This window comes from Calypte anna, chromosome 21 (genome assembly GCF_003957555.1).
Source record: "Calypte anna isolate BGI_N300 chromosome 21, bCalAnn1_v1.p, whole genome shotgun sequence".
NCBI lineage: Eukaryota > Metazoa > Chordata > Aves > Apodiformes > Trochilidae > Calypte > Calypte anna.
Window position 1 is genome coordinate 5,344,538 of NC_044266.1, and position 24,400 is coordinate 5,368,937.

At 46.8% G+C, this 24,400-nt stretch overlaps 1 protein-coding gene across 3 annotated transcripts; it reads right to left on the minus strand.

Annotated features, from left to right (window-relative positions):
- Positions 1-926: 926 nt before the first annotated feature.
- On the minus strand, positions 927-24,376 carry DDI2 (DNA damage inducible 1 homolog 2). 3 transcript variants are annotated; one of them, XM_030463434.1, is made up of 10 exons: positions 24,191-24,376; positions 19,568-19,697; positions 17,819-18,052; positions 14,709-14,835; positions 13,726-13,853; positions 13,099-13,227; positions 12,352-12,455; positions 11,299-11,488; positions 7,294-7,356; positions 931-7,198 (listed from the first exon to the last, which is right to left on the minus strand). In XM_030463434.1, the coding sequence occupies exons 1-9, from the start codon at positions 24,326-24,328 to the stop codon at positions 7,340-7,342; spliced, it is 1,197 nt and encodes a 398-aa protein (XP_030319294.1). In that variant the 5' UTR covers positions 24,329-24,376; the 3' UTR covers positions 931-7,198; positions 7,294-7,339. The 3 variants fall into 3 exon arrangements, with proteins under 3 accessions (XP_030319293.1, XP_030319294.1, XP_030319295.1); XM_030463435.1 differs by lacking the exon at positions 13,099-13,227 and having other exon boundaries at positions 7,107-7,198; positions 24,191-24,365; XM_030463433.1 differs by lacking the exons at positions 11,299-11,488; positions 12,352-12,455; positions 13,099-13,227; ... (3 more) ...; positions 19,568-19,697; positions 24,191-24,376 and having other exon boundaries at positions 927-7,198.
- Between the last annotated feature and the right edge of the window lie 24 nt (positions 24,377-24,400).

The following is a 24,400-nucleotide window of genomic DNA, read 5'->3' on the forward strand; positions in this document are numbered from 1 at the left end:
GCCTTCTAAAGCAGAATGGCCAAAGCACTCAAAATAGTTTTCAAACAGTGCATTTATTGCTTAAATCACCTCTTAATTCCTCTGCTAGGATGTCTTTCAATTTCTTCTAATCACAACAAACATTTTGGCAAATGCATGAATGAGACACATTAAAACCTTGCCCTTTCTCACTCCAAGACCAGAATTTAAAACATAGTTTTGCCTTCTAATTAATACCCACCTTAATGAGCTTTGGACACGTGAGGAGGAAACCACTGTCCCAGAAGTGTTTTGCCACAGCAACTGATTCATAACCCTTTGTGTTTCTGAGTGTCTCTGCTCAGCTGGCACTAACCCTGACTTCTCTCTGGATAGCTGAGATTCAAAGTGATCAAAACTCAGTGCTTGTCTCAAGGAAAGCACTTGTCCCACCTCTGTCCCTCAAGGTGTGGAGGAATTATTGCTCCCTAAGACAAATAAATGCTGGGTTAGGTGACCACACCACACGTTTCAGAGGAGGAAGATCCTCTACACCCCCTTTCCAAAACCTGTTCTGTGGCATCACACTAAGAGAATGAGACTTAAAGTTACTTCTAACTAAAAGTATCACGAGCTTCCCATGTGTATAAACACCAATTATCTGCTATCACAAGGGATTGGGCTCAGCCATCTTTCCAGCAGACAAGGCTGTGGCCAAGCATGATGCTTTGTGTCCTTCTCCTAATGCTCTTCCAAGCCTTGCCTGAAGGACTCAGCAGTCTGTCTCCATGAATTTCTCATGCCTGTCCTCAGGCCCTGCCAACTGGAGTAATTCTAACCACAGATTTCTACTTTCATGTTCCAAATGGCAGCACTGAATTTAAGGAAATTTTATGTGCTTTGGGAAAAAAGCCAGAAAAGGATGTGAGTGCAGAGATGCTGACATCAGAAACACAGACCAATCAAGCAACATTATGATAAAGTGTTTATTAATTTTTTTTAAATATCAAATTTTTTTACACATCAATTTTGTTGATAAACAGTCCCCCAATATTAAAAAAAATTTTTAAAAAATAAAAAATAAAAAAGAAAAAAGAATCAAGTGTGTATTACTTTGGGCAGAACCACATCCCATTCTCTGATGACACAACCACTCCTCCCTTCAGCCACCTGCAAGGACAACCACTGTATGTTCAGCCCAGAAGAGTAAATGACACAAATGCAACCAGCTTTAGGATTCCTGAGTATTGATTCCCTCAAGTTCCTTAAATGAGTTTGTAAAACTCTTAAGCTAAAAAAGCATCAGTCAAAGAGTAACCCAAACTGCTGTGCATTTGGATCACGGCCTAAGCTACGTCTACACAGTGCAGGAAGAAATCTCTTGAATGCTTCAGAAGGGAATGATGTACAGGAAACCGACCCCATTTCCCAAGCTGACTTCTGAGAGAGTCAAAATACCTCTTGATTTCTCCTCTTTGAATTCACATTAAGAGATCTGGGAGCTGTTCAGCAAGAAGTCCAAGTCTGGTGAAGAAACCTCTAGGACCTGCTCCTCCTTTCATTTGTAAATGGCATAGTGTTTTAAATAAAACTTATCTGGAAGTTAAAGCAGTCAGCAAGTACACTTCAATATTGCTACATTTGAGGAAAAGAGACAGCAAGGAGGAGAGACAAAGACAGAAAGAAAGGAACATATCTAGGTAGTACAAGGTTAACAGTCCTGGAGACCAAGAGTCTACGTAGAAAGTTGATGTACAAAGCAACAAGGCAGATTGTCACAACACTGCAGCACAGCTCAACTCTGCCCAGCAGCAGGTAAACATGCCAGGAACCATCACCAGGAAATATTTCCTCCTCTTGTCAGAATTATCTGTGGCCAGCTAAGTTTCAGATGTTTGTATTTCACTAACCATCACCTCTACACTTGCCCAGAGCCTCAGGTACAGAAACACATTCAGCGAGAGGCAGAGTAAATTCCTGCAGGATCTCCAAGGAAAAGAGAACAGCCCAGAAGCCAACAGCAAGGGACATGACCACAGTGGCTTCAGGAGACACCCAGAACAACCTCTACAGACCCAAAAAGGTCCCCACAGGTGCTGGCATCTTCATGAAGCCACTTCCAAGTGTTGCTTTATTCTCTACAGATTGACTTTTCACCCTGAAATCATTTTGCTAAGCTGATGTGACATTAGTACATTGGAGCAGTGATTAATGAGGATGAGCATGAAGAGTCCAGTTCCTTGGAAACCTGAACAGCTTTTGGTGTTGACTTTATTCCCAGCTCTGACCAACAAGCTGTAGCAGTCTGCTTAAATAGAAGTATCCCCACTTGGTGGGCCAGGTAAGCACCAAAACCAGTTGAGGGATTGCCAAAGGCTGAGGAAAGGATGTGCACACAGAGCAGAAAGGACACACAAGCACATTAAAACAGAAGACAAATTTTAGACAGCATTTGCTAAATACTTTTTCTATTACATTTTATTTTAATCTTAAATACCACTGCCCAGATTTTTCTCCAACATAAATCTTGCTCCTAAAAAAAATTATTCTCTAATTTAGCAGCTCGTAGCCATTCACTCAAAGCAAGGCTCTGAAATGAAGAGATTTAAATCACCAGGCTTGGACCAACTTGGTAAAATAGTTTTAAAAGTAATTTTCAGCTGGGGGTCAGACTTTGTTTCTAGCAGTTCAGAGAGAGTTGCCCAGGAAATTCTAGTACTATTGATAAATGCTTCAGCACAGCTTTGGCAGTAGGGCAGATTTCAGAAACTATACTTGACAAAGAATAAAACTGAGCATTGAAGCAACTTGGCTGATACCCCAAAGTTTTCATAACATAAATTCAGTATAATGTGGTCTAAGTAAACGTGGCCATAAAACTAGAGCCTTTAACCAGTTTGGTGCAAAGCAGCAGCACTTTACCTATCAGCAATTGCCTCCAAATACACAAAGCATAAATACAAAAAGGGTCTGACACTGAGTGGCCAACACCTGATGCTTCCAGAAGCTGCAAGAGATGAACCTGCAGGCCAAGGGTGTACATTCAGCTCTTGTGCATCCAAGAGGACCAACCTGCAGCTGGTGTATGCACACCAGGTAGGGGTTTACTCCCAGGACCATCCCACTGAGACCTGTGGTGTGAGCTGGGGGCAGATTCAGCTGTTTAGACTGAGGATGCTCTGGATCTGAGAGCTGGGAGCTTCATTCTTGTTGCTGCTTTTGATAGTGAACCCAATGCAGATGGGGATGGGTTTGATGTATCTCACTTTCTAAGGGTTCTACAGAGACATCTGATGACTCTCCTCCTGTGGCAGCCCAAGTGTTGTACAGAGGGGTGTTCTGCTGATCTGAGGTGTAAGGAGAAAATCTAAAATATTTCTGACAACTGATCTGATAACTGATCACCTGCCTGGTAAAAATCATTAAACTGGAGTCTTGTTTCAGTCACTCATTTTGAACAGAAACTCAAGTGAATTACTTGATTCTGCTTCAGGAACAAGAGGTTCCCAACCAGCCAGGAACTGCTTCCTACAGAGACACAGAGCAATGCCTGCTGCCAGCATCACACACAGTGAGAAATGAGCCAAATGTGCCAAACCCAGCCCTGGCTGGTACCTTCACACCTCATGCAGAAGCTCTGTTTGATAGACAGAGGAATGCCTTAAAGCTCTTCATTATTCTAAAGGATCTCCTGTCTGGGCAGCATCTAAGATAAACCTGACAACCACAGCTCACTGACATCAGAAACTCCTGCAATGTGACAAATAAAACCAATTCTGTGTTGGTTTTAAATGCCACCCTGCATTAAAAAAAAAAAAAGCCTAACGTACACATAGGTAGAACAGCTAAAGCAACAGGGAAAACAGAACACCAGGAACACAGGCCTGAGACAATGATAATGACAAATGAAAGCCATGAACAAAATCATGTTTCCAGACACTGCTGAGCCATCACTCCAGGTTTAGCTCAAAGCAGAAAGTTCAAGATCAACACTTGATACAAAACCACTTCAAAGATTTGCAAGTGGGACTAAGTAAAAGTTCCTACTTCAAATTTGGTATCACAATTCAGCCACGCTTGACTTGCCCCTCCCTAGCCTCAACAGTGTTTTGAGGGTCTGCAGAGCATCACAAAACAGTTCATCCCCAAAATAAAAGCATCTGGAAAGGGCTTCTTACAGCCCAGCCTCGGTGAGTCCTCACCATACAGGTTATTCACCAGGGACTTCCCAGAAGGCCACGATGGTTATAATGCAGGAGCCATGTCAGTGCATTTGTTTCATAAACCCTATTGGGGAGCTCTGGCTCATTTGGAGGTATTAAATTAGTACCCCACTGGCCCCTGTGGGCTGTCTGCAGTTTGCATTTCCACAGCTGAGAAGCTGACCATCCCCAACCATGGAGAGAAATGAGTGCAAAGCAGATTTCTTCATCCTTCTGATCACATCCCCGCTCAGTGCATAGGGAATGCATCCACTGAAACAGTTCATTCTTCCCCAGGCAGAGGGGGGATTAAGAGCATGATTGGTTGGTTAAAACCATTTCATAGTTAAGCTTTTGCCTTAAAGTGGTTGAGTTTGTTCTTTTGTATGGGGGAAATATGATGTGGCCAAGGCTAGGAAAAAAAAAAAAGTAAAATACTCCCTTCCCCTCCCTCCCCTTCCCTCCCTCCAATTAATACCAGCACATCTTCAAATAAGTTAAAACATCTCAAGTTTTGGTAGCACCAAATTCTATCCCTTTCCCTTCTTCTATCCCCGTGTTGTAAACTTGAACACGTTGGCCCAAGAGCATAAAAAGGGTTTGGCAAAACCAGGCACGAGCCGTGCACACACGCTCCCAAAGCACCCCCTGCCTCCACCCCTCACTCCTCTTGCCACGTGTTACACGTCTGTGGGCACCTACACACCTGGAGTAGCTGCCAAAATAAGTTTCATCAGTGCCACGGATGGACAGTGGGTTATCCAAAGCTAAAACACATCCAGAGAGTCCCTCGGGACAAGTGCCCCGTACACGCCCCTGGGGGGTCAACAACTTCAGAATCTGCTTTGGGCTGGACAGGGTGGTGAGCTGAATGGCTTCTGATTTTTCTTTTTATTTGTTAACATTGGAGCTTATTGTAAAATTGTACATTTAAATAAAAGCAATACTTTTTTTTATCCAGTAGGCATCATTAGAAGCTATCCTGTCCACACAATGCTAAGATGTGTTTGGTTTTTTTTTTTTTTTTTCCTTTTAAAAGGCCAAATCTAATGAGTGGAACAGAAAAGACAAGTTACTTTGGCTGCAAATAATTAAAAAAAAAATCTGGCTTGACATTCTGCTTGTACATTATGCTGTATAATTTAGATATGTCCTTTAAAAGAAAAGACATCCCCAAGTCAGCTACCTCTTCTGTAGTTATGTAGGAACAATGATACCCTTGGCTAACAAAATGAGAAGAGCAAGATCTGCATTTCCATCTGCTTGTTCCAAAGCCTCAAGAGCTTCCCGTGTGGTAAAACCAGCACCAAGGATCCGATCAACATCAGCTGCAGGGAAAGCAGGTGGTGGAGAAGCACCTGAGGCAAGTCCAGGACAGGCAGCTGGTGGGCTCAGCAGTGGTTGTTCACATGGACCTTCAGAAGCAGCACCACTGCTTCTCCCAGATGCTTCTGGAAACAGGCTCCAAGTTTCTTGAGGTGCACCTTGAGCCAAAGCATGTGTAGAGCAAACAGAGGTGTTTTGTTCTGAAGTAGGACTCGTTGGATTCAAATAACCTTCTGCCAAAACCTTTGCCTGCTCAGAGCTCTGTTTCTGGTCAGATGTTGCTGCAGAACTCACCATAACCTCATCACTCTTACCTGAAAACTTCTGACTCTCTAAAGCACCTTCTCCAAGACCTGACTGCACGTGGCTGGCAGACCCAGGGCTGACTTCTTCTATGCCAGAATCACAAGGATGTTTCCCTTCTGCTTTTCCACCTTCACACCTCTCCTCACAGAAGGAACAGCTCTGTTCCTGGCTGGCTGGATCTGAGCCTTTCTGCTCATCATCAGAAAGCCCATTCTGTGGTGTTGCTGGCTCTTTGTGAACCATTTCTAGCTGAGAGACTTCTTCAGAGGCAAGGATTTTACATCCTCCTCTCCGACTGATAATCAGGAGTTTGTGCAGCTCTTTCAAGGATGATGCTAGAGAGAAACATGATTCTTCTGAAGGTCTTCCTGGATCCGTGTCCAGCTGAAGGACTCTGGAGGGGGAAGAGCTGTCTTCAGACACCTCATTAGACTTTGCAGGAATTTCACTCGTGCTTTTAGACTGTGGGACATCACCAGTGGAAAGCAGATCACTCGAGGGGGATGCAGACTTCAGCAACTCCACCTCCATGGAAAAAGCATCCAAGTTCAGGTCAGCCACACTTCTGTTCTCAGCCTCACTTGCTGAGCTGTGCACTTCAGCTACAGGCTGCTCAACTGCATCAACTTCCATGAAGGTTTCCAGATGTGCACAGCTACAGGAGGCTGATATCTGGCTACTCAAAAGACCTGCTTTCTCCTGCCCCTCTCCTCTTGTTTCTGGAGGAGGATTTTCTGGCTGGCTGACTTCTGCAACAGGTTGCTGAACCACATCATTATGGCAAGGAGTTTCTGGGTCAGTTGTCTCAGTTTGCTTCTCCAGATGCTCCTTTTCTGGTTCTTTGCAGGCCTGGTGGTCTATGGGAAGCTCATGCTTTTGCTTCTCTTCTAAAGACAGACATCCATCTTTATTTTGCCCGTGCTCAGCTGCAGTGTCAGCCAAACTGTTGCCTTCTGTCACTTCCAAAGGATGTTCCTGACCACAGCCTTGTTCTTCAGCATTACATTCCTTTAGACTGTCAGCAATAAATGTTTCTTTGAGTGTCTTCTGTGAAAGGCAAGCTGGATTGTGACAGGTTACCTCCCCTGTCTGGGGAGAAGGGTCTTTATTTGCCAAGGAAGTGTTACTGGAAAGATGCTGTAGTAAGAGAGGATGTTCTTTTTCTGGGGTAATCTGGCATTCAGTTGGAGACTCAAAATTGCTGACGGCTCTGGGATCAATGGGCTCTGGGAGGCTGGATTCAGATGAGCAAATTGAAGCAGGGGCAGAGACAGAACGATCAAGTAATTGATTTGTGGGATTACAGATCTTGGAATTTAGTCCTGAAGACTGGACTGGATTTTGAAACCCATCAGAAGCTGGTAATGAGGGCATTTCCAGTGAGGTAGTTTCTTTGTCACTATTCTCTATCAGAAGATAGATAGAAAGAAGCCATTAGGACACAGCAGATCCCCTGCTTTCATTGTAATAGAGAAAACTTAAAAACAATGGCTATAAATACCTGGTCTGTGGCCCACTCCAGCTGCAGTAAACACACACTACATGCATCAAGGCTTCTGACGTTCTGTTTGGATTAGGAAACAAACACACCAAACTTGTGTTAGCATTCAGAGCACACTGCATGCATGGCTACTGCCCTGCAACCTTGCAGCTCCACTCCCGACTCTCCATCGGGATGGCGTGCAAGCAGCAGGAACTCCAAACATTTGCTGCCTTCCAGGAGTTCAGCCTGGGAAATTATGACAAGTCACACAGAACTCTGCTGGAGAACAATTTAAAGGCTGCTCTGTGCTATCTACTCTGCAGGGTGGTGATACTACACACTAGATAAAATATATATGGAAAGATGTCTAGCACTGAACTGGTTTGTTCTCTGTACAGCTGAAGAATTTTGGGAGCCATGTTTCAGAGCAATGAGAATTAAGAGGATATTACAATTCTGGAACTGTGCTTCCAGAAGCTATTGCCTTGTGATGGCTAATGGCATCAGAGGGAGGAAAAGGCAAGCAAACACCAGCTTGCTGCAAAAGGGAAGTGTAAAGATCTTGGTGTGAAAGGCAGGAATCCCCCAAAGGAACTGCTGCCTGAGGCTAGGATGAACAAACCAAGGGAAGGGACAGGCAGAAGTGAAACCCAGCTCACTGTTTCCTTCTCCAGAATGAATTACAGATCTCTATCAATAGTGGCAAACACTGGGTCTTGTTATCAGGACAGGATAAGTTTTCTTATCTTGCTAACAGTCCCAGCCTTGCTAACGTATCAGCTCTCATGCTTCCATTAATTCACTAACGTGACCTTTGCTGTAAGAGCAGCCTGCTTGTCCCTTACAGACCTTCTCTGTCCAGCTTCAAATATCCCTACAGCAATCCAGCTTCTGTGCTGCATGACTTCTTCCATCAGTTCCTTTTCCCTTCCTCCACACTCAGTGCTCCTAAACACACACCACTGTTTTACCTTCAATCTTTCTCCTTTTACAGACACCCAGCTGTACTGGGGGACACCCTTACATGTACAGCCAACATTTCTTTTAAGTTCCATGCCATGAAGGAAACTTGGTGTTTTCACCTCAGCTACTTGTTCTTTTATTCTCTATTAACATAAAAATGGTGCACTGGGTGCTCCAACACTGCACCTCTGATCAACACACCTGGGTGTAAAATAGAGCAGCCCTGGCACAGAGCAACCCCTTCTGCTGGCTGCACATCTGTTCCTAAGGCAGCTACAGCAACTCGGTGATGCTGGAGCATTAAAAAGCCAGAATTATCCTGCAGATTTTCAGGCTGCTCATCTTTCATAAAGGTGGGAAAGAGGCTTGTGACACAGGTTCTGGATGAAAAACAATGGGATCTTTTCCTGTTTGTACACAATAGGATTATGTTCACCCTCTGCTCCCAAGCCAGTCCTCTAGGAGGAACCAGAACTATCTTCTGACTCAGTGGATTGGTAATAAAGGTCTGATCAATCAAACCCAGCAGAGATTTGCAGTCATTAAGACAGCAGAAGTAGCTGCTATTCTGCCAAGCACTCCTCAGCATCATCCTTCCAAGCCCCACTGCCATCCTCCTGGGGTATCTCCAGAAGCCAAATCTCAGCCCCATCAAGGACATTGATCCTGCTAAGACCCACAACAAACTCTTCCCCACAAAGTGCACCATCAGGGATAAATTCCTCCCAATATTAGGAAAAGCCTGAGCTGTGTATGTGGTGGCAGGGCCTCTCTTGTATCAAGGCTGTCAGGATGGGAAGCTGTACATGGAATAAGTCACCTGAATACCCTTCCTCCTAAAGCAACCAGTTTTCCTACTGGTTTTGTAAATCCTCCACAATCCCTGTGTTTCCCAGTGGTGGAGAGAAACACTGTGGATTGGCAGGAGAGAGTGAGCTCACTGACAGCAATGAAGCAGCCATGGAGGATCTGGATCACAATAAAACACACCAGGACTCCACAACCACCTCAGCTGCCTTGCTGTAGGTGTTGAAACACCAGCAAGTCAGCTGACAGAAGTCATGAGCCTTGCTAAAGTGAGCTTCAGGGGATTAAATAAAGCTCGAGAGTAATCCAGGTGCATTCAAAATGAGAACTTTAATAGCCTCCAGAGGAATGCAGTGATTTCTGTTGTACCATCTACCAGAAATTCAAGCTGTTATGATAGAATGCAACAGCCTTTGTGGGGAGCTTCGTTTTGCTGGCCCTGCATTGTGTTCTCTTCCTCTCCAGGTTCCTGCTCTTTCATTTGGTTTTGCTGGTACCACCTAGCAGCAGTTAATTTTTGGAAAAAGTGAGGGTGTAGATTAATATTCTGACATCTTAGGATTCAGCCCATAAGCCAGAGGCTTGTATTATGCCCAAGACTTACACAGTCAGCCTAAACAAGACCAACCTCAGGTTTGTGCATGGGTGTTCTACAAGCATTAAGTGAACAGATAAAAGTGAATTTCCTATTCTCATAAATCTTTTACATTCCTCAAGGGCTCAGCATCACTGGAGAACAGCAGGCTGCTGATCAGCCTGAAGAGAAGCCACGTGGTTTTTAGAACTGTATTGGCATGTAAGCAGCTTTGGTTTGAGTCATTTTAGGCACTTTTCATCTTAAAGCACTTGACTAAAATGCTTTTACTGTAAAGACTGATATATTTTGGTCTGAGGTTTGCTTTCTCTGTGACTCTTTCAGGAGAGAACTAAGTCCAACCAACTAAGATGGCTGCAAAGTCTCATCTGAAATGGAGAGATACTGGAAAAACCAACCCGGGGCTTCATCAGGCTCAACATTTTAAGAGGCAAAGAACCAATATTTGCATTTGCACATTTTCTCTGCCAGGTTATGTGAAGAGAGATGAGCCCAAGCTACTGGGTTGGACCTTTAGCTATGCCACAACCTGACAGGGGCAAGTTCAAACCTATGTTTCTGTTATTTTAACTTGCTGCAACTTAAGTTAATAAGCATTCAAATCTGGCTTTAAAACTCAAACATATGAACTATTTCTTGATGATTCATTAAGGTCAGGCCTTCCTTTCTAGGTTTTTACAACTCTGGAAAATTTATGCTCTTAGAATGGAAGAAAATTGGTCAAAAGGAACAGTAAGTGTAGCCCTGCATTCTCCTTAGTATAAACATTTTGGTTATTTGCAAGAAAGTCACTGCTTACTCTTTGGTCTACCAGGCAGCAATTGGGAAGTCTTAAAGAAAACATCAGTACATAGTTTGGCTGGTAGCTGAGCTTTCAGCTGTTGTGGCATCTCCACTGAACTAAATTTTGCAGCTACCAAACTCTTCTGTAACCCAGTCAGTTTGTACTTGTGCAACCTATGGGTTGGAGGGACAGGAACAAATCTCTGGGGAGGGTAAAAATTGTCTTTGCAGATCACATTTAAGGCTGATGGTACACATTAGGACATGAATCCAGCTGCTTCTTTTGAAATGTGGAGAAACAGTAAACTTCAGAAAGAGAAGCAATTCAGCAATTCATCTTCCAAGGGCACAGGCACCATTCTAAGGACAAGATGCTGAAATGATACTATTTCTAAAAACTGTCATGAACTTCTGTCCAGAGATTTGTACTGCCTGCTACAGCTCCTCTATTTTTATATACTAGAGCTATCAAGAAGAGGATTTGTGGAAGCCTCCACAAAGCTGCCCATGAGGCTGCTAAAATATCACACAACTGAACCACGTCCCCACGTGCTGCAACTCAACCCAGGTGAGCAGGTACCAGAGACAACCCCTTATCTCCACCCCTTCAGCAGCCAAGAAACCAGGTGGGAAGTCACAAGGAGAGCACAAATTAAGCAGCAAGCACCCCTGAATGCCTTCATGCAGACAGATTTTGCTGTACACAAAGAGGAGTGTGGTTAGAGCAAGAATAAAGCCCCTCCTCTCCACTCTTTACTCGCTGATGCTGCGTTAGACTCCTCAGAGCTGAGAAGGGGGAACTGCTGGCAGACATTCTGATACACAGCAAGAAAACAATGCAGATTAATATTTCCCCCCAAGGCTCTGCCTTGTACCTGCTTCCTCTACGGATTTCTGTATTGCTTCTGCTAGTTCCCAGTCTGCAATCTCCTCTGGCCTCGCCTCCTCCCGCCCGGCTCCGTACGCCAGCCGGGCACATTCCGGGAGCTCGCCCTCTGGGAGGAAGGTGGTCTGGGAGCCAGTGGTGCCAATCACTAGGACATTCTTCTTGAGATCAATTGAACACTGTGAAAGAGCAGCATGACATCAGGGACCTGCCTGAAAGCCAGTCAGTTCCCAGAGAAGAAGGGAAAATAAGGTTAAACAATCCATTTCCAATGGAACAGCTCAAAGCAGCCAAGCAGAGTAGGCCAAGAGCACCAGCTATAAGGAAAGGGCTCTCTGTGACTTGATTTGTAATAAATCATTCAGTTGGGAAGCTCTGAGAAGGTTTCATGAGAGCAAAACACTTCAGGGAGCAGCCAGACACCCTATGGCTATCCATGATGTATGCAATGTACATAATACTGTACTAATTGCCTGGGAGAACACAGACTGGCTGAGGTTGGGAGTGAGCTCAGAGCTCATCCCCTCCAAGCTCCTGCCATGCCCAGGGACACCTCTCATCCAGCCCAGGTTGCTCCAAGCCTCATCCAACCTGGGCTTGAACACCTCCAGGGAGGGGGCAGCCACAGCTTCTCTGGGCAATCTGTTCCAGAGTCTCAGCACCCTCCTGATGAAGAACTTCTTCTCAAGATCCAGTCTGAGCCTCTTCTCCCTCAGTTTCAAACCATTTCCCCCTCTCCTATCACTGGACACTTATGAAAAGTCCCTCTGCAGCCTTCCTGGGGGTTCCCTTCAGGGATTGGAAAGCAGCCCTGGAGTCTTCTCCAGGCTCAACAGTCCCAGCTCCCTCAGCCTGTCCTTGTAGTAGAGGTGCTCCAGCCCCTGGATCATCTTTGTGGCTTCCTCTGGACTTGTTCCAACAGATCTGTGTCCTTTTGGTGGAAGTGAGACCATCCACTGCCAACATTCCCCAGAAAAATCCTATTAAATGCACAGGCAGGGCATTGGTACTTGGAAGAGCCAGGAACTATTTCAAAAGATACCTGATGCCTCTTCAGCATATCCAGTCCCAGAAGCATGTCCATGGGCTGCTCTTCAAGGATTGAGAAGGAACATGCCAAGAAATCCCCTTCAATCTGCACCTGAGCTGAAAAGCAAGGAGAGAAGTTGCCACCTTGCAATGTCACAGCACAACAAATCAACTTTCTGCTCTTCCATCTCCTGGGAAAGGTCTGCACATACCTGCTGGGTTTATCTGAAACCACAGCTCTGCCCTATGCATTTGGTCACAGTCTGGCTTTGTGCAAGCCCCAGGGGCTCACAGGGCTACCTCCCACTCAGGTCATTCCTTCTTTTACAAGCTGACTGGCACTAGATCCTCAAGTCCTGCTGATCCAACCCTCCAAGCCAGAGGAGCTGCAACACCTCCTCAGAGCACAACTCTAAGAAGAAACAACAGCTCATAGTGCCCAACAGTCCCACCCCAGACAGGAGACACCCTGGTGTTTCACATTAGCCCTGTTTTTGGCATCACTCTGAGCTGAGGACTCCCTCATCCTACAGTATCAAGATAATTCCATTTTGAAAAGCATTAAATGAGGCAGCAGCCAGACTGAGCCAGGAGCCAGGGAGTTTGCCTGAGACAAACCTACTGCAGATGCACTTTTATTTTACTCTGCAGCAATTTCTAACAATTATAGCATGAAACCAGATACTCCTTGGTGCCAAGACTGGGGGAAATGCAGTCAAACAGCAGCTAAAGCTGCCCCAGGAGGAGCACCAGTACTCACCTAAGTGCACTCTGCCAATTATTTTCTGTGTCCCTACACCTTTAGCAATGCCAGCCCACCGCCGATCCACCAGCCTCATGATGTTGCACCTTTCAGCACAAGCTTGGCTCATGATGGTCATCTGGGCACCTACCATCAAAAAAAACCCCACACAATATCATGTTAAGCCCTGATAGCTCATCACAAATTTAAATTCTCTCCTGGAAGGACTTGAAAAAAATCAACAACTGCATCATAAAGGCTTCCTCTGAGTCCCACTGCTTTGAACAGACTGCTCACACACACAGACACTGGCAGGAAAGTGTGTGTTACTGTAGGGCTGGGAGAACCCCTTGAAGAGGGAAGCAGTGTATTAAAGAGGAAACCTCCCATTTGTGACAAGATAAAACACAGGAGCCTTGCCCTGGGGTGTTCAAACACTCCTGGGTGCTGCTTCTCTCCACAATTTGCTCTGTTCACCCTACACCAATGCCCAGGCTGCCCTCAGATCTCAGTCAGGTGCTTCAAAATCTTGTAATGCAGTGTTTTATTAAGGAATTTTGGGTCAAAACTTCTGGAATGTTTACTGTCTCACTCAGAGAGGGAAAAGAGAGAGCACAGAAAGAGGTGAAAATCAGGGCAGTTCACCTGAGTCAACAAAGGCTTTCACTGGGTGTCCATTGACTTTGCAGTTAATGTACAGCATCACCACCTGCCCAAAACTCTCAGGGGCCTCTTCCATTGCTATCGTCATATTTTCTTCAATGTTTTGTTGCCTGAATTTAAGAGATAAGAGAGAAAAAAATCAGACTTGCCACCAGCTGAACTGTGGAAGCATCCCTTACTAACAGAGCTGCCAATCCCACCCCCTGCCATTCACCCTACAAACAGCACATTTGAACCCCATCAGATTGTCTCATTAGCTCAGCACAGGGAGATTGTTAATCATCATCTTGGCTCAATCCAGAGATGCCAAGCTGCTCCCCAGCAGCCACTGACACTGCTTCTTCCTACACCTTGCCTGACTCCCACTACAGTCCCAAATGACCTTCTGTTTGCAACAAAGCTGTCACCACAGAGTTAACCTGGAGAACCCCTATGAGTGAAACCCCCATGTATTTTTTAGTCACTCTACAATAAGGTGCTGAGGGCACACAATGAAGATGTTGCCAGGAGCTACAATGTTGGAATCCCACACAACAGCTGAACATGAAAATCATCCAACATTTCTCTGGTATTTTGCCTTTCCCAGGCTTAGGAAGGGAGGGAGGTGAGGAAAACCACAGCAAGAACATCACCATAAGCACAAACTCTTGGTGCAAATTCAAGCCTACAGAAAAAACACTCTCCAAGAAGCACATCACAGAACCTACAGTAGCCTTGGAAGTGATGAGTATCTGTAGCAACTACATCTGAAATAGCTTAATCTACCAAAAAACAAGAAGAGGTTCTAATTCTGATGCTGTTTGGTTCTTCCTCCTCAGCAGGGGCAGGGGAAAGCAGACATCTTAAGGCAGAATTTAAACACACTCCTTCCACCCTCCAAGGAAGGAGCACAATGGATGGAAGCATCCTGTGGAAAAAAGCACCATGGAGACCTCCAAAGCCCACAGGTGACTCTGGTTTCCTACCTGATGTCTTCTTCTATCTTGGCCTGTGCCTCAAGATCAAAAGGATCAGCTGAATAGAGTCGGATCCTCTCTTGCTCCCTCCTGGCTCGGTCCTGCTGTTGCTCCAGCAACACCCTGGTGAATTTCTCTGCAGTAACAAGGAGATACAGAAATGCTTTTTACTGGAAACTACTCTTAGAAATCAGGTTCTGTCACAGCAAACTCATCTTCTTTTATGCCAGCATGCACTCAGGGTTAGATTCAGGAGCAGAGGCAGAAAGGACTTCAGCTGAAGGCAGCATGGATGAACCTCAAAGGTTTGATGGGAACCTTGGCAACCCCCTGAGATGAAAAACAACTTCCAGAGCTCCTTCTCCTTGTGCCTGCTGCCCAAACTCAGCACAATCAAACTCAGTTTCCTCACACATTCATTTTTATATGGAAGAAATACAGAAAAATAGATGAAGACAAAAACAAAGAGCTGCCATTAAACCAGGAATTTGTTCTTCTATTGCAGCAAGAACTGCCTATGCAATACTAAAAAAAAAAAACAGCTGCAAAACCAACAGATAAATGAGACCCAAAGCAGAAATCAGCCCTATAGAACATGCACAAGTCCAAAAAGAAGCTGGAGTGGATTTTGTGAAAGTTTCAGACAGAGAGAAGCAAGATTTCACAGCTCTCACTAAGATTGCCCAGCTACAAGAACAGCTTGCAAGATCTGTCACGTTTTACACTCAGCAATCCCCAGGAAAATAACAGCAAAGAGCACACTCAAAACTTGGAGCCATAAAAAGGCTAACAACAAAAATTACTTGGAACCCAAGCAACACCAGCAAAGACAGAGATATTATGATCCCTAAAGCTGGATGCCTACTGCTAACATTAAGAGGTCTGGGGCAGGCCACCTGCTTCTCAAAATCTAACCTCATTTTTAAGGATTTTAGATCCCCTCTTTCTGGTTATTTTTCACTACTTGGATGATCATATATATTCCCAAAAAGGACCTGGCAATAAATTAAGTTCTGTAAACACAGGAAAGTTGTGGGTTTGCTGCCAGAAATGCAGCTCCTGTGAAGAAGCTCTCTGGCTCAAAGGCTGGTACATGTTCAGGAAGGCACTGGGTCCATTTTCTTGGTTTTGGGAGTTTTTTAGAATTAGGCTTCTGTATAGCAGGTGCCTTCTGAAGTGCTTGTGGTACATCCCCCACAGACACATGGCATGAATCTATGGGTACATCTGGGCACCCAAGCCAGAACTGAACTGGATCTGTGCCCAAATACAAAGAGGAGCAGTGTGGAACAATGAGAGCAGAGCCAGATTAAACCCTGCTTCCTCCTTACAGCCTGCTGCCACAATCTGGGACTGAAAATGTCTACCTGAATCCAAGTTTAATGTGCACAACAAGACAAGACAGATCAGCAGATAAGCTGGGTTTGGGTGTCTTGGACTTCACTTCTTGTTTTCTCTGCCAACAGCAGCACAACCTTTCAAGGTGATGCAAAAAAATTCCCTCCTGTATGACCTACACTCTGCTCAAAAGAGGTGTGAAAATCTTGAACATGCAAAGGACATGGTTTTAACTCTGGAGGTGAGCTACAGTCAGAATTAAAAAATGAAACGGGTCACTAAGATCCACACAAGTTCCTCTCTGGCTTCCTCTGACTGAGAGAAATCACCAAGATAAAATCTTGATAGAAGGAAAAATGTCTCCTGCTAGAAGCTCTTCCTCTTCATTCACTTCCAGGATTTATTTCCTAATCAATTTTTCCTAATAAATATTTCCTATTCCTGTTAGAAAAACTCCCTAAAACTAGTGTTTACTTGTTCCTTCTCCTCTCCCTTCTGGAGTGTCCACTTCCATAGCCAACCTTTGTGGACAGAGCCAGCTTTATAGCATAGCTTTCCACTGAGGGCTCTGGGATGCAACAAACACAATAATGTTACTGGAAAATGTGCATTTGGTGAGTCCTGGCATAAAAATTGGGAGTTGAGCCACTTGTCTTCATAGAATCATAAAAAGGGAGAGGTTGGAAGATCATCCTTGAAAGATCACCCAGTCCAAGCCCCCTGCCAGAGCAGGGTTACCTCCAGCAGGGCACACAGAACACATCCGGGTGGTCTTCAGAGAAAGAGACTCCACAACCTCCCTGGGCAGCCTGGGCCAGGGCTCCCTCAGCCTCACAGGGAAAAAATTCTTCCTCATATTTATACAGAACCACCTATGCTCCAGTTTATAACCATTGCCCCTTGTCCTATTATTGGTCACCCCTGAGAAAATCTTGACTCCCTCCTCCTGGCACTCACCCCTTACATATTTATAAACATTATTAAGTTCACCCCTCATTCTTGTCCTCTCCAAGTTGCAGAGCCCCAGCTCCCTCAGCCTTTCTCACCAGGAGATGTTCCACTCCCTTCATCACCTTGGTGCCTCTGCTCTGGACTCTCTCCAGCAGTTCCCTGTCCTTTTGGAACTGAGTGGCCCAGAACTGGACACAATATTCCAGATGTGACCTCATCAGGGCAGAGTAGAGGAGGAGGAGACTCCACTAGAAACAGACTTCCAACTGGACTCCATCCAGTGACTCCACCTCTCTGGCTTTTATCCTTCACCCAGCTCCTGATCCACCTCACTCCCCCATCATCCAGGCCACACTTCTTCAGTTTAGCTCCAAGGATGCTGTGGGAGAAGGTGTCCAATGCCTTCCTGAAATCAGGACAGACCACGTCTGCTGCTCTGCCACCATCCAGCCACCCAGTTACATCCTCACAGAAGGCTCTCAGCTTGGTCAAACACAACTTCCCCTCAGTAAAGCCCTGCTGACTGCTCCTGACAAGCCTCTTGTCCTTGAGACAGCATCAAGAATGAGTTGCTCCATCACCTTTCCAGAAATTTGACTTATTTGTGCATCTGATATTGCAAAGCAGTGGACTGAGGAGAAATACAGAAGAAACACTCCCGACTTGCCAGAAAGAGTCTTGTTAGAAGGAGAGGAGCTCTGCCTCGTGTACTTCCACCTCACACCTTTTAGCAGCCAACATCCCAATGACTTCAAAAGGCAAAATTTGCCTTTTTGTTACAAGTGAGAGATCCAACCCCCCCTCCTGCAGCTGCAGAAGCCCCGACTCACCCAGGTCTCCACTGAGCAAGGCCTCTGCCAGGGGGGGGTTGCGTTCCTTCAGCAGGGACAGCTCGTGGGGGTTGGCCAGCAGCATCTCCCGCAGCAGTGCTGGGTTATCCAGAGCCTGAGGGAAGGAGGGAGCATCCGGAGGAGAGGGACGGGGACGCTGGGGTGGTGCTGGGGGGTGCTGCTGGCTGGATGTCCCAGGGACAGCAATGCTGCTGAAGTCTATCTTGGGTAAACCTGGAGGGGAAAGAGAGCAAGGAGGTTGTGAAGGGATCCAGCAGAATTCCTGTGAGGAGAGGCTGAGGGGGCTGGGGGTGTTGAGGCTGGAGAAGAGGAGGCTCAGGGGAGACCTCATCACTCTCTGCAACTCCCTGAAAGGAGGTTGGAGCCAGGGGGAGGTCGGGCTCTGCTCCCAGGAAGCTCTGAGTTAAGACAAGAGGCCATGGGCTTCAGCTCTGCCAAGGGAGGTTTAGGCTGGATATTAGGAAAAATTCTTTCCAGAGAGGGTGATCAGACAATGGAATGGGCTGCCCAGGGAGGGGGTGAATTCTCCATCCCTGGAGGTTTTTAGCAGAGCCTGGATGTGGCACTGAGTGCCATGGGCTGGGAACCACGGGGGGAGTGGATCAAGGGTTGGACCTGATGATGCCAGAGGTCCCTTCCAACCCGGATGATTCTGTGAAAAAAGAGGTGTTGGCACTCTGAGTTTATGATTCTGCTTGAAAAAGGAATGGAAAAACCTTGGGGAGGATGAGCTGCTCTTAATGCTTCAGTATTAAAAGGGATTCTGCAAACAGCAATCTGTGTCAGCAGCACAGCCACGTGCTCAGGTTATTGGGTTAGGAATGCTAGCACCTATTCACATAACTGGTCTAGCCTACCTGGCCCATTTTCTGTCTCCTGAAATGCACTTCACTGAACCAGACTGGTTATTTCCAGCTTCACAAGTGTGAATACCACACACAGGGATTGTAAGGCTAAACCCAGTGTCTCTAAGGTGTTCCCAAATCTCTCAGAATTAAAAAAACCACCAAAATAAAACCAAACCAACCAACCAAAACAAGCAGCAAAACAAAAAGCAGGGGAAAAAGAAAAAAGAGAGAAAGAGAGTAGAAACATTTCTGCAGACCTGCATTGCAGGTACCCATCCTCCAGCTGAGGCAGAACAAGGACCTCAAGCAACACTTCCATGCCCTTCTCAGCCAGCAGCACCTTCCCCAGTGATATTTTATGGCAGGGATTTGCTAGGAATTGCTGCAGAAGAGCAGAGCAGGGCTCCACTCAGATGTTACCTGAGAAGCCTTTGGCACATCTGCAGGATTGTGCAGCTGGGCTTGTCAACATGTGGCTCTCTGGGCATTTGTCACAGCACAGATTCTGGGCACACATGCCAGTAACTTTTTATTGTCTGAGCAGCACAGCCCCAGAGTTATTGCACCATGACACTGAGCAGGAAGGGAACCAGTGCTTGCATGAAACTTCACAAGCCTTTGCAAAAACTGCTGTCCTGAACCAGCTGCCTTCCTCACTTGAGCTGTATTTCCCCCAAAGCACAGTGAAATGATAGCCCCTTCCACAGAATTAAAAAAAAAGTCAGTAACAAGCCTTTTAACCAATTCTAAAAGCCCCCACCTCACCTCCAGCCACCCTCAACACTTTACCTAAGGAGTACTACAGGAGCCTGACCCACGATGGAGTTGATGTTTGATGTGTGGATGCTGAGAGCAGAAGTCAGCACAAATCCTTTCTCACCTTGGAAGCGGACGGAGGGTCGAGGCTCTACGGTCTCTTTTTGCCTCAAAATCACCACATCCCCATCTTTCAAGCCATAGGAAGCCAAAGATCTGTTGTTGTCAGTGAGGGGCTGCTCGGCATAAACGATCTGCTTGTGGAGAGAGTGGAATGAGAAGAGCAGACAATACCTTGTGCCTGACAGAGCAGGCAACACCTTGCTTGTTTTAGCTCTCATTTTGTTGAGGCAGTGTTCCTTTAATCCTCCAGACCCAACTCCAGCTCCAGCAGGGAAGGAGTACAATCCTCACTGCAGGCACGGGCAGGCCCAGCTGAAGCACCTCTACCTCAGGCACAGAAAAACCTCAGCAAAAAGCAGCTGGACAGCAACACAGAGTTGGGTCTTACTGAAACCTGGCAATGGTTTCTCAAAACCCAGCATCTGAGAGGAGGGCTGGTCACTCTTAATTAAAGGCCAAGCTTATTAGAGGAATGCAAGCCCTGCACCAGGGCTGGTTGCCACATTTCCAGAAACCAACCTCTACCATTACACAAGTCACAGCATCTTCTGCAGCGTTATCTCCCTGAGTCTGCACCTCCTGACCAAGGACCAACTACACAGATGCAGGCAGTGTCAACCAGGATTGATCCATGGATGATCCAGTCCAAGATCTACAATCTCTGCCTTTTCCCACAACACAGCTCCCCAGAATAACCAGTTTTACAGGGACCTCAAGGATTAGCTCAGTGATTTCCAGTGCTTTCTCAGTGCTTTACTTCAGCGATGTATCTCTATCCAGACTCCAAGGTTCAGCACCCAAAGACACCACTTCTGAGACTGCAGTCAGTCTGTGGCAGGGAATTAACTTCTTTTGACTATAAAACACAAAGTTACATCATTTTCTATTACAATAATCTGATTTCACAAGGGGGTCTGCAGATGAAAAATAAAAACATAGCGAGAGAAAAAAGTAATAATCACCATGGGAACGTTCCTGTTAGCATCAGAGCTGTTATACCTACAGATTTCCTAAATTACAGGGAAGCAAAAGAAACAAATAAATAAGTGCTTTACAGGAATGAAAGTTCCCAGAAATGTTATCTGCTCAACACTGAGCTTCTTGTGCCTTTGCTGGAGCCCGATGGGACCGGGCAGATCGGTTCAACAACCTCCTACCCCTGGCAGGACTCCAAAGCAAGAAGTGCCAAAGAATTCAGCCTAAACCCGTCAGGCACAAGATCAAATTTCACATTTACCACCTAGTTTAGCAAGACCTGTGCCTCTCTGGGTCTGGAAAAGGCTGGTTCAGCTGTTGCTGAACAGGTTTGCCACAGGTCAGGACTGGCAAAGCTGCGTGGGAGAAGCTTTGGCAGTCCCTGCCTGCATGGGCTATGGCTCAACCCCATGCTATTGCAAGCAGCAGGTCCAAAAAGATCAAAAAAAAAACCCATTTACTGCATTTTTTAGGGTCTGAAAGACTCTCCAGCCTTCCACTGCTTTACTGCAGCAACTCTGAAACGTTACAAAGGATCCCACTAATGCATTCTAAATGCAGATCCATCAGCAGAGGTGGTGCCAAAGACAAGCCAGCAAAAAGCAAAAATAATCAGAACCCCACAGGACAGCAGTCAGTGCCACCAGAACGAGAGAAACACGGGACAAGGGACAAGCACAAGCTTCCTACCTCCTCATTAATGACACACTGAACAGCCTCGGTGGATTGCACCAGACTGGGCACCTTCCAAAGCAAACACAGGGACATTTGCAGGCTACATTAAGGAATGCAGACTCTGCTCTGATAGTTTGCAAGACATAATGAGTGGCTTAATGAAGGTCAGGTTGTGCTGGGAAGAATCCCAGTGCATCCTCTCACGTTCCCAGGTGCCTCCTGCCCTCCCAAGGCCGCTGCCCGCAGAGGAAACAAGACTGTAAGGCAGCCCAGCTGCACACACACAAATCTTAACTGGCAGCTTCCCCCTGCAGACACTCTGGATGAGACAAGTTAATCAGTTTAAGTGAGGTTTTACCTCTGTCATCTTGCTGAGATGGGATTTATGACTCTTCAGGCCTTAACACCTCAGACAAAGGATTAAGCACCCGATGGTGGCTCCACACTCACACGGCTGAGGGTGCCTGAGACCCCTCCTGCTCTGCTCTTCAACCTCACCAATTTCACTTGGCTGACTTTTGATTCTCTGGTCTGGAGCATATTCCTGTAAACCAGTCTGTACTGGGCCAGGTCCCAGACACAGCTCTCCTGGAGGTGACCTGGGCAGTGATGTAGGCACTGGGATGGCACAAGGGTTGGATTTTGAATGATGCCATAGGGCAGAACCTCCTGATGGAGCAAGGACTCCCAATCAAGAGTGTCAGATACCACCAGCAACTATACAATCCCAACCCAGATACCACTAGACGTTCCTGTGGACAGCCAAGGACAAGAGGTGCAAAGCAGGAAAGAAATGAAGTGCTGCAAGAATGAGGTTCTGCAGGGGTGTCCTCATCCCCCCCCTCCAGAAAAGCCACCACCTGGAGGTGTGGAGGGAAGAACTGTGAGAAGAATTATTTCCCCTCCTGTCTCCAAGCTCCTCTTATCACCACAGCTTGCCACCAGCTGTCCCCATTATCTCCCTCCCACCTTGTCACTGCAACTGTCACTGGGAAGCCCTCTGCTCCCTTCCACCCCAAACTGCAGCCCCCAGACTTAATTTCCCAAAGCAGCAAAAACCAGGAGTGGGATTAAGTTCTGTAAACACAGAAAGCTGTGGGTTTGCTTCCCCCCCCCTCCTTCCACTGCCCTGCACAGCCCTGGCTGTTAAATTCATCCTTTCTTTTGTGCCAGCCTGACACCTGGAACACAACGTGTGCCTTGGTTATGGAAAAACAGCAGGAAGGCACCAACTGTGGTCAATGTCAAACTGCCTGTTTGTGGAGGAGCAGGCAAAAAACCTTCTATGCAACAAGCTGCTCCCCCCAGAACGTGGATTTTTATCACTTTCTCCCCACTGAAGGCCCTCAAAACACTGAGCAGAAACAGGAGGGAAAAGAACAATAAATACGTGGCTGGAAAACATCAAAAAAAAAAAGGACAAGATGCTGCACAAGTGGTAGATGGGTGAGAAGGGAAGCAGAGGTGGCTACAAAAAGCACAGCACTGATCCTGTGACCTGCAGCTGATATCACAGCAAAACTCCACAGCACTTTAATTGCAGTGGAGCAGAGACCCCAAACGAGGAAAATCCCAGCAAAAAAATCAGTGGAAAAATCCATGACCCTTCCTTAGCCTCAAACAGAGGCAGAGCTGCTGGGCCAGCCTGACAGAAGGGGGACAAAGCTGGTGCTGAGGAGTTCACACTCCACACACCCAGAGGTCCTGAAGCCACCGTGTGCTCACAGATCCCACGCTCACAAGTTGTCCCTGTCACCAGCCACAGATCTGGGTGGCCGTGACACAGAGCTGGGGGGTTGCTGAAGCACAGCAGAAGGGAGGTGGCTTCTTCTAAAAATCAAGGTTTTTTTTTTATTTTCTCCTGCAGGAAAATCCACCTTACCTTGATCTTCTCCCCTCTCTTTGAAGCCCACTTTCCCCTCAAACCTAAACTCTCAGCCCAAACCAAAAGCTGGCTGAAGGCAGAGGGAAAGCAAAACACCACGGGAACCTGTTCAGTGAGGGAACTCACCCACCCCAAGGGCTGCCAGTTCAGCCATTTTCCCATTGCTGACTAATATTTGCTTCACTGGAAAAATGTTTTATTAATTTAGACTTGGAAAAGGCTCAGGAAGGAGAAGCCATCACCACAAAACTCCCCAAACTCTGCCAGGCACAGCCAGCGCCCTGAGAGAAGGAGCAGACAATGCCCCAACCCCCTGAAAAATGGGCAGAAATGGGATAAGAAAGGGGGAAAAGCCCAAAACAGTGAGGAAATCCCGGGTGGAAGGACAGGCAGACATGAACCTCCCCCCACGCCACAGTTTTGGCACAGCCACAACAAGCAAGCCCTGAATTTGGGCTGGAGTGGGATCTGTGCTGGAGGAGAGGAGGTGGGAGTCCTGTAAGAAAAAAAAAAAAGGGGGGGAAAAGCCTCAATTTGCCCTTTCCACCTCAGACAGCAGCAGGAATTTGATACAATAAATAAATAAATTAATAAAGCCTTTCCTCAACATTTCAGGCTCATCCCCTTGGGTCTGAGGACAGCACCAGCTGCCACCTGCCCCACTCTCTGCCTCCCATTCCTCTCACTCCAAATCCTTCCCCATTCACACAACAAATTCCTCTTAAAACTCAAGTTAAAAAAACCCAAAACATTTTCTTCTCCCTTTTTGGCTCTACAACAGAAGGAGACGGAACCTTTCCCAGCAGTAAGACCTCGGTAAGACAACTCAAAGAGAGTCTCCCCCAGGCGAAGAGGAGGATTTTGAGGGAAAAGGGAGGTGTTTCTCCCCAAAACCAAGGGCTCGGCGCGAAGAGGCACAGGGACACCCCCACCCCACCCCAAATAACCCGGGATCCGGCGGGGCGGAGGCGCCAGGGGCTGAAAGGGGGGGACGCAGCCGCTCCCTGCCCAGGAGACCCCAAGCCCGGGTGCTCGGGGGGGAAGGAGCGGGGCCTCCCCCGGTCCTGAGGGCTGCGGGCAGGGCCTGACCTGGCTCTCGGCCGCCGGGATACCAGACTCCAGTTCGCAGAGAGCCCGGAAGTTTTGAAGTTCGAAGTCGGCGTCCACTTGAAGGGAGAAAGTGAGCTCGCTGCGGTCGCGGCGCAGGCAGAACACGGTGAGCAGCATGGCCGACCCGCCGCCTCCGCCACCGGCCCCGCCGCCGACAAGCGCCGCCGCCGTCAAGCGCGGATGTCGCAA